The following is a 10504-nucleotide window of genomic DNA, read 5'->3' as shown; positions in this document are numbered from 1 at the left end:
TCTCGGTCGCCCTCCAGTCAAGCTGTGACCTGATTGACAAGCTAAACTCCACCTCTTCGCTCTTAATACCTTCAAGTTGACATGAATTAGGTAACTACCACAGGTAGACAGCTAGGCAAGAACTGAGTGGGGCTTTCAGCATTTGCCACTCTGGTTGGTGCAAACCGTTAAGGGCTCAACCATGAGCCAAAAAGTGGTAGATTAGAAGCTACCTCAGAAGACACGGCTGGTGATTTGCCCCTGCAAGGAAGTCTTCACGGGGGTCCAGGGGCTCAGGACTGTGGCCTCAAGGGACACTAAGGTCAATTTCCATAACCTTATCCACAAAGACAATGTTCTGCATCTGACTTTGGTGACTGGTGGCTGAGTTCTTAAAAGCTCATGGTCATGGCCAGCTAAGGTGTACTTATGGGTCTCTCTGCATCCGGAGGAAAGAAGCGTGGAGAAAATTGAAAACTTGTGGAAACAAGTGGTCCAACGGACCACACAGACATGAGCTTCCATGATCCAGAGACCAGAAGAGCTAGATGGTGCCTGGCCAACACTGCCAATTGTTCTGAAAGGACTCATATTCAAAAGTCCTGGCTCAAGTGTGAGAAAACTCAAAATCATAAAAACACAAGGACTCGGCTTACTGGTTGGACAGAGTCTGGTGGAAGCCCCAAGACCTACATCACAATTAAGGTCTCAAAATGCAGTCACTCTGACGGCTCCGTTGTTATAAGTCTATAAGGAGACCGATAAACCAACGCACCGCCCTCAAGCCAATGCTGGCTCACAGTGACCCGCTGCGGGTTTCCAAGACCGTAACTCTTCACAGGAGCTGAAAGCCCAGTCTCTGCCCCATGGAGCTGCTAGTGGTTTTAAACTGCCAGCCCTACAGGGCGGAGCCCAACCCATAGCCATGCCATCACCAGGGCTCCTGGAGAACAAGAAGAACACTGTGGAATTGGGCCCTTCGGTAGTCAACCATCTGAAATCAACGGGGCAGCAATTAGCCAAGGAGAGAGTGCCAAGGGGTTAGGAAAGGAGGTGTGGAAATGGGAAACCCTGGGAGGAAGTGGGATCCGCGCTGCTACCTTGTAGGGATTGCAACCCAGGCCGTGGAACACACCGTGTATGATTCGTTGGATGGAAAATGGATTTGCTCAGTAAACCTTCAGCCAATGCACAATAAAAAAAATTCTTTGCTTTTTAAAAGGAGAGACAGGGCAGCTCGAAGGCTCCTATGGTGCAGTTTTGCTCTGCACGTATGGCATTGGCATGTCAGAATGGACTCGATGGCTTCTGACAACCATCGAAGAGCCACGAGGCGATCAGGAACCACTAAACTCCCCCCACGATCCCCACCCCCGCCCCACTGCAGGCTCCTCCCCATCAAGGGACCTGCCTGCTCCACCCCTCTCCAGCTGGTTGACCTCCCAGACTAAGGTTTCAGTCCCGCTGGGCAGAAACAATCTACGTGCCCTTGATGCAGAGGAAATTGGCTAAGAATCCATCCACCACATACTTGCCCTGCACACCTTGGCCAGGAGACAGGTGACTTGCTTGGGCCTCGCTGGGTGTGGGAAGGAGCTGTTGACCCAGGTGTTCATAGATCAGCAGGAGAAACAGACAGGAAACTTGGCCACCATCTGGGGAGCGGGGGGGCATGTGCCATTTCCACATGAAGAGACCCCTGGTTCTAGGGCTGGTATCTTGCAGAATTGGAGTGGGGATGGACTGAGGAGGGTGCAACCGGGCCGCATGGTGTCTGACAGTCACCACCGTTTCTTACAGCAGAACCTGACCTTGAGGACACAGCTTCACAGTCACTACTGCTCTTGACCTTCAGAATTCTCTGGACATGCCTCCCACCAACAGAAGCGACCAGTCCTTCCTGTGTTCCCCAACCCACCCACATACACAACCCCACTCCCTTTGTCTCAGGCCGGGGTTTCCCAAACAGATGCTGAGTGGAGAATATGTGGGTGACCAGCGGAGGAGGGGAAAACAGATCAGGAAGGGAGAGGTGGGGCGGGGTGCTAAGCAAAGTCCCCCATCCTACTCCTATGACAAGGCAGGAAACTGCCTTGACCACCTCCTCAGGGACCTCAGCAAAGAGTCTAGGTCCCACTGGACCTGGAGTCTGTGTTTTGCTGGCAGGCATTGACCTAGAGCTGCGCTGAGAGGAGATAAATTTCCAGGCACTCCAATTTCCTAGAGACTATGGCCGAAGTCCACATTCCCCACAGCCCCCATAGACTCTAGGAAATGTCCCTGGAGAAGGACGTCGTTTGGTGAAGCAGAGGGGCAGCGAAAGAGGAAGGTCCTCAATGAGGTGGGTGGACACAGTGGCTGCAGCAAGGGACTCAAGCTCAGGAACATGTGGCAATTATATAATCTCATGTGAACTTGAAGGTACGAGTGAAGGGGTGGAGTTTAGCTGTCAATCAGGTCACAGCTTGCTGATGCCTCCTTGTGGGAGCGGCCTTCTCATAAGGAGGGTCCTGGGAACATTTCCCCTCTCTCTCTGTCTTCACCTTCCTGTCGACGAGCCAGGCTAAGATATATGCGAGCCCTGCAGAAGGCTTTGCACCCTCTGACCGGTGATGTTCCTGCATTCTGCATCACTGCTTGTGGCTGCATGAGTCTGAGAGGGACTTATGGGCTAGTGTCAGACGTGTGGACTTGATCTGGACTTGGCTGGCCTGTTCACTTGATGTATCATTACTTCGTGTTATAAAGCTCTCTCTTACACATACATAGGATTGGTTGCTCTAGTCAGCCTGGCCTAACACACAGAGGAACAGTTGTAAAGATGGCTCAGGATCAGGGGGGTGGGGGGGGGCGGTCACTCTGTTGACCTACAGTTGTGATGGATCAGAACGGACTCGGCTACTACAACCACCTGGGCTAAGTCATTGTAGAGTCTGAGGGCACAGGCCCCACTGCTGGAGTCCAGGAGAGACGGTGGGATCAGAGGGCATCCAGGCTCACTCTGCCGGTACCTGGACTCGTCGACATGCACACTCGATCACTCATCGGTCTCCCCTCTCAAAGCCCGTCAGAGCCTGGCACGTGCGCTCTTCCTATAAGAGTGTGAGAGACATCAGGTGCTCTGTGGTACAATCGCCACCTTCCATGCAGGACACCCACGGTCGATTCTCACCAATGTACCTCTTATGCAGCCGGCACCTGCATGTCTCTAGAGGCTTGGGTGCTCTGCAGCTGACCAAGTGTCAGCAGTGGTCCCCAACTAAGGCAGACTAGGACAGAGGCCTAGCCATCTCCTTCCAGATAAATCAGCCAATGAGAACCATCAGGAACTCAAAGGCCATTCTTCCATTGTGCGTGGGGTCTTCAGGAGAAGAGGGCCAGCCACAAATACAAGTGGGGTGCACAGATAAATGGAAGGCAGAGAGAAAACAGGGCTGACTTTATGCCTGTCAATCAGGTCGCAACTTCATGGCCTCATTTGGAGGCGCGATGGAGATAAATAGCTCCCTGGTGGCTAGACACACTGTCTCTGCTATGCATTCCTGTTGACAAGCCACATAGGAGCTACGCTGACGGAGCCAGGGCCCTGGAGCTGGAGGAGCCACATGGAGACCCACGCCAGCGCTGAGATGCTTCCACTGCCACTGGATCCACAAGACTTTCACCCACTGGCCTGTGATCCTCCTGCACTCGGCGTCATTGAAGAGAAATATTTAAATTGGTATCAAGCCTATGGGCTAATATCAGACAGATGGACTTGATCTGGGCTGGGCTGGCATGTTGTCTTCATATACAGCTGCTCTTTGTTATAAAACTCTCTCGTACACACAGGAGTGTCTCTGAATTTGTTTCTCTAGACAGCGATCGCAGGCTCCCTGCGAGGTCATTGTTCCTCAGGAGCTGCTGGAGTGTTCGAAGCACCGCCAAGCTTTGTGGTCGGTAGTGGCATGCTTCACCCTGGCACCACCGGGACTTCTTAGAGCATCCAGAATAACCCCTGACTCATCTGTAACAACTTCCCCTTCGCAGACCTCAGGGGCCACCAGGATTTGCGAGGAAGCCCAAGAGGGGAAGGAGATAGGGGCTCTGTCAGCAAACTTCCTCCCAGCCACCCCTATAAAAAGGGCAGTGGAACTTCGCAAGGAACCAGGCCCTGACAGTCTCCTGGGTGCCCTGCTCTGCCTCCTATGCTCCCCAGGACATGGCAGGCCCCGTGACCCTCTTCGCCAGCCTGCTGCTCCTGGCCCTCTGCACTGACCACATCGCCCTCTCAGGTAAGGCCGGGGCCCCGGCCCAGTGGGGATGGCCAGAACAGTGGCAAAGGGACTGAGCCAGGCAGGAGGTGTTGCGTGCACAGGGTGGGCTTAGTTTCTGGTGACCGAGAACCTGGGGCAGTCTGGGAAAGAACTCTCTGTCCTTTAGGCCCTGTGGCCACTCCTTCTGCCTGCTGCATGAACTTTATTTCCAAGAAAATTTCCATGAGCCGCGTGGTGAGCTACCAACTGTCCAGTGCGAGCATCTGCCCCAAGGCGGGGGTGATGTAAGTATTGCTTCTTCCAGGGAACGATCAGGAGAGGGGCAGCGGGGCATCTTCTAGACCCCTGAGGAGCAGAATCAGGAGGACTCTGCTCTGTGCACGACAGAGGACGCCCCTTTCTCCCATCTACGCCTCAGCTTCCTCCCCATAAAACTGGGAAGAGGAGTCAGATTCGATCCCTGTTGTCTGTGCACGGGAGACAGCGGTTAGGCCCTTGTTGGCATCGTTGTGAGGTGCCGTCCACCCTACACACAACAAAACCCTGCCCAGTCCTGCACCAGCCTCACCATGGTCCCTCTGTCCGGGCCTATTCTTGCTGCCATGGTGTCCACCTCACCAAATGTGATGTCCTTCTCCAGGGACCGATTTGTCCCCACAACCTGCCCAAAGTCTGTGAGACGGAGTCTTGCCCCCTTGCTTTGACTGAGCCAAGTAACTCAGCAAGTCTACAAGGTAGACGTGTGGCCGAGGCTCAGAAAGGGGGCTTGTTCAAGGTCACCAAGGTAGCGGTCTCCGGACCCCAAACAACCCACTTGGTTATAGGGACGGGCAGGAGGCAGGTGTGATTAGCATTCTAATCTCTCCCCGATGGCCACCAGACTGGGGACCATAACCTGGATCCTCCCCTCTTATGAGCTTCCCTCTGGGAGGCCATCCCAGCCCACTCCTATCCCTGGCATCCTTCCAGGATCCTGTCCTGGCAGAAGAGGGGGTGCTCATGGGCCATGGCTTGTTCTGCTTACGCCCCCTCCCCAAGTGGGTAGCACTTGTATCTCTGCCGTCAGACTCAGCTTGTTCTAAGGCCAAGTGGAGCCTCCCTGCCCTCCCCAGCTTTACGGGGAATTTGCTGACCACCAACTCCTCATACCACCCCCCATCCCATTTTCCCTCCCAACGCTGACGCTAGGGGCCAGAGTCACCCAGAGAGAAGACACTGTGGAGACCTGGGCAAGGGGCTGGCCCCACAGTTCTCACGCCTCCCTGGAAGGTGAAGGGGGGGGGGTCCTTGCTGAGTCTCAGGCGTGCCTGATTGTTCCTTCTCCCCACAGCTTCACCACCAAGTTGGGCCGTAAGCTCTGTGCTGACCCCAAGCAGTCCTGGGTCCAGAGTTATATAAAGAACTTGAAGACCCCCTTGAGCACCAAGGAAATGGGCAGAAGACCCAAGGCCCGAAGACACCCTGCCAACAGCACCACCATCTAACCCTGCTGGCCTCCAGCCCCGGACCCGGGCCTCTCCCCCAGCACAGGCTGCCTGATGCCTGGGGAGCCTGCAAGCACAGGCGAAGGACTGGCTTTCCTGCTTCTCTGCCCCGTTCTCAGAGCAGGTGTTGACTCCATGGAAGGTCTAAGGCAGGGAAGGCCTGCTCCTGGAGCACCCAAGGCCCCTTGCCTGCCCTGGACGGAGACAGGGGCAGCAGGGTGCTTGCCTCCCCCTGAGAAGAGGTGGGCTGCTTCTCCTCCAGCTCCCGGGGAGGGGAGAGACCCAGCTCAGCCCAGGTGCCGGAGGCCTGGATCCTGCAGACACCAGGCTGCCTACGCCTTGGCCTCTGATGGCTCTCATCAGCCATTGGGTGGGCAGTGGGACCTCAGGGCTGCCTGTCTGCCCAGGGATGGGCGACCTATTGAGGGCTGCACCTCTCTGGCATGTTGCGGACATCCCAGCCTGGTCCCACTTCCAACTCCCCCAGGTTGGCCACAGCGGGCCCTCCCACAGGCTTTTGTAAAGCAATAGACACAGGCCGTGTGGGTGAGGGCCAGCCTGGGGAACTTCAGTCCTTGGTGAAGATATGACCTGGAGATGTCTTGCTTTGTTGGTGTGTAGAGTGGGGCTTTCCTGCACGTTTGGGCGAGAGGAACGGGGGTCAGAATGGAGGAGGGAGGGGAAGCCCCAGGCATGGGAGACGGTGAGAGTTGTACGGCAAGATTTGTGGTGCTGCTCTCTCATCACAACTAGTAAAGAACGATTCCTCCTCTGAATGTGGCCCTGTCTTTCCTGTTCTCATTTCCAGCGAGGGAAACGGAGGAGGGCTGGGTGGGAACCATGGAGCATGCATCCTAACGAGGGGCATGGGGGCACGTGCCCACTGGAAGCTGGGAGGGGGTGACAGCAACATGAGCCCAGAGAATCCTCAGAGTGCCCTTGGTCTGTCGACTAACTTTGAAGATTACCCACGCACAGACCGGTTCCATTCCAGTGTTTTGAGCCTCTCTACCAGGAAGTGCTTTCTCTACACAAGATTCGCATTAAATAGTAATGCAAGAGATAAACGAAACCCACCATCCACGAGTGCATTCCAAGGGATGAGACCTTGACTGTAGCCTTGGCAGAAGCAGAGAGCCAGGCCTGTCACCATGACACCACGGAGCGGGTTTGACTTACTCACCTTTAAGTTGGTAATCAAGGGCGACTCATTGAGCCAAACCTCACCCCAACCCTAGCCCTAGCCCGAACCCTAACCCCAACCCTAGTCTTAGCCAGAACTCTAACCCCAACCCTAGCCCTAACCAGAACACTGACACTAACCCAGCCCTAGCCAGAACCCTAACCCCAACCCTAGCCCTAGCCCCAACCTTCAACCCCATCCCTAACTCTAACCTTGACCCTAACAGATTGGAAATCCATTACCATCAAATTGATTCCCACTCAAAACAACCCTATAGGGCAGGGTAGAACTGCCCCTGTGGGTTTCTGAGACTGTGACTCTTTACAGGAGTAGAAAGCCTCATCTTTCTCCCACGGAGCAGCTGGTGGTTACGAACCGCTGGCCTTTTGGTTAACAGTCCACAGTGCAACCCGCTATATCACTGGGGGTCTTCCCCTAGAGTCCTCCACCACTTAAGACACATACCCTGCGTGGCATTTAGCATTACGATGAGGCATGCTGAGGGCTGCCATCTTTACACCCCTCACTGCAAGTGCTTAAGCTGCAAGCACGTGGAACTGGCATGATGACGATGTGACCCTTACCCTAGAAAAGCGTCCAGAGGCAGAAAGAATCCGGGCACTGGCCCCCCACAGCCTCAAACTTCTGCCCCAGCTTGCAGAAACACACTGACTGCTCTGCGGCTCAGTGTGTTTTCATTGGCGTCTGCCGCCAGGCAGTGACCCAGTGCTTGGCAATAACCCAGTCTTCTTCAGAAGGCTCCCGCCAGAGTTCACGAAGCCGCTTCCAAGTCCCCCCACCTGTCATTCTTCACATCCCCATCACTGCACCAGGCGACCACAGCATGCAGGCTCCAGTGTGTCCAGGTCTTACTTCATCAGCCATGACCGAGCTCATTCAAACCAGGCCGCAGCCCTGCGTGTGAGACCCGTCCTCGGAATGACACATGTGGCAGTTACATAATCTGGCGTCAACTTGAGACTATTAAGAGTGAAGGGGTGGAGTTTAGTCTGTCAGTCGGGTCTCGGCTTGATGACCTCATTTGGAGGCTCAACAGAGATAAATAGCTCGCTGGAGGCCACACCCCCTCTGCGGGACTCCCTGCGAGACACTCCTGCTGACAAGACACATGGAGCTTCACCAGAGCCCTGGAGCTGGAGGAGCCACGTGGAGACCCATGCCAGCGCTGAGACGCTTCTACCACCACTGGATCCACATGACTTTCTACCCACTGGCCTGTGATCTTCCTGCATTTGGCATCATTGTATATGTTGCGTAAGTCTGAAGAGGAAATTATAGACTGGTATCGGACCTATAGGCTAATATCAGACTATGGATGTGATCTGGACTGGGCTGAGATAGTTTCTCAATAAGCAATTGCTCTTTTGTATCAAGCTCTTTCTTTACACATATGAGTGTCTCTGGACTTGCTTCTCCAGTCAACTCAGACTAACACACCACACTTATTCCCACCAGGCATGACTTGCAGTGAGGGAGGGGCATCACTCATTCTTCCAGGGAGTGAAGTCCCAGCACCCTCCCACGGTTCAAAAATCCCCAGAGGAGCCCACACTGGAAGCTAGGAGTCTGCAGAGCACTCCAGAGGCCCAAGGGTGGAGGGTGGGGCACCGGCAGCCATCTGTTACCCTTCCGCCTAAATTTATTTTCCATCGCCTCCTATGCCTGTGAAAGTTGGACATTGAATAGGGAAGACCTATGATGCCGCAGAAGAATACTTAAAAGCGCCATGGACTTCTAAAACAGCGGTTCTCAACTTGTGGGTCTCAACCCCTTTGGGGGTCGAATGACCCTTTCACAGGAGTCGCCTAAGACCATCAGAAAACACATAATTCCAATGGTCTTAGGAACCGAGACACCGCAGAGACGCCCACCTACGAGTACTCGGCGTGAAGACTGTTACCGGTGCTACACCACGCTTCAAGACAAAATGTCATTGATTCATCACTCTGCTTTCATTATGCTCAATTTGTAACAGTGAAAATACATCCTGCCTATCAGATATTGACATGATTATTCATCTCAGTAGCAAAATGACAGTGATGAAGTAGCAACGTAAATAATGTGGTTGAGGGTCACCACCACATGAGGAACTGTATGAAAGGGTCACGGCATCAGGAAGGTGCAGAACGTGACATGGAAGAAACAGTCAGAAGGCTCCTTCGAGGCAAGGGCGACCAGATTTCGTCTTACCTACTTTGGACCCCTTATCAGGAGAGACCAGTCCTGGGGGAAGGAGCTCATTCTGGGTAAAGTGGAGAGGCAGTGAAAGAGGCCGGCCTTCAACAACGAGGATCGACAGGAGGCCGTGAACAACGGGCTCAGGCTTAGGAACAGTGGGGAGGGTGGCGCAGGACTGGGCAGTGTTTCCTTCTGTTGTGTGTAGGGCTGCTAGGGGTTCGATGTCACGAACAACCTAGAGAATGTGTGCTGTGTTCCTGGCACGTAGTAAGTCGGCCGTCAATCAACCGACCCACTGCCATCCAGTCGAATCCAACTCATAGCAAGGTCGTAAGAGAGGGCAGAGCGATGCCACAGGGTTTCTGAGATGGTAAATCGTCACAGGAGCCGACATGAGCCACCGATTCAAATGGGGAATTCCACACTCAGTCCACGGTGCCACCAGACTCATGGCCATCAAGTCAATGCTGACTCATCGCGAGCCCTGGTGGACAGGGTAGAGCTGACCCTATGGGTTTCCGAGACTGTAAATCTTTATGGGCGTAGAAAGCCTCCTCTTTTCCTCAAGGTGCAGCTGGTGGTTTCAAACTGCTGACCTTTCAGTTAGCAGCCCAACCTGTAAACTACTATGTCACCAGGGCTGTTGGCAGGCTGTTGGCAGGTCAGCATCGGACTGACCACAGGATCGGTGGTTGAAACCCACCAGCTGTCGCATGAGGGGGCTCTTTCTCCCGGAAAGAATTCACAGCCTCAGAAACCCTATAGATGGCAGTGGTCCTCAACCCTTTCATACAGATCCTCATGTGGTGGTGACACCGGCCCCCCAACCAGAAAATTATTTTCATTGCTACTTCTTCACTGTCATTTTTCTACTGCTATGAATCGGGTGACCCTTGTGAAAGGGGTGTTCGACCCCCAAAGGGGTCGTGACCCACAGGTTGAGAACCTCTGCTAGAGAGGCCACGATGAGTCAGCATCAGCTCGATGGCAGTGCTTTTCAGTTTGGGGGTTTTAAACTTAGGGATGTAAGGAACAGGAATGCTAAACAATACAGAGGAGGGGACCCTCTGATGGGAGGAGCCTGAAGAAACGCCCCACCCTGCGCTCCCGCCCCACCAAGAGAGCTGGAGTCTGAATGATGGAGGAAGTTCTGCCCCAGTTGGACTGGTTAGGGGAACAGCACAGTCCCCTAACAGAGGCAGCACCCCTGGAGCAAAGACATGGGGAGGAGACCCCACAGCACCAAGTGGACTGGGGCCAGGCCTCAGACGACAACAAAACTCTGACCCACAGCTGGTGCAGCCAGCAACCCTGGAAGGCAAGCCAGTGCCTCAGGAGCAACCAGCCTCTGGTTAGTGACTGACGCTTCCCTACTTTCCTCCCCTTCCCAACTCAGGACCAAG

General features: G+C 54.3%; 1 protein-coding gene across 1 annotated transcript; it reads left to right on the top strand.

Moving 5' to 3' along the window:
* Window positions 1–4180: 4180 nt before the first annotated feature.
* Window positions 4181–5719, top strand: CCL24 (C-C motif chemokine ligand 24). The gene is made up of 3 exons (XM_075528139.1): window positions 4181–4253; window positions 4402–4519; window positions 5566–5719. Exons 1-3 carry the CDS (start codon window positions 4181–4183, stop codon window positions 5717–5719), a joined length of 345 nt encoding a protein of 114 aa, XP_075384254.1.
* The last annotated feature ends 4785 nt before the right edge of the window (window positions 5720–10504 follow it).

Source organism: Tenrec ecaudatus, chromosome 12, assembly GCF_050624435.1.
Source record: "Tenrec ecaudatus isolate mTenEca1 chromosome 12, mTenEca1.hap1, whole genome shotgun sequence".
In the NCBI taxonomy this organism is placed as follows: Eukaryota; Metazoa; Chordata; class Mammalia; order Afrosoricida; family Tenrecidae; genus Tenrec; species Tenrec ecaudatus.
Note: the sequence above shows the minus strand (reverse complement) of the source record. Positions and strands in the feature narration are given on the sequence as shown.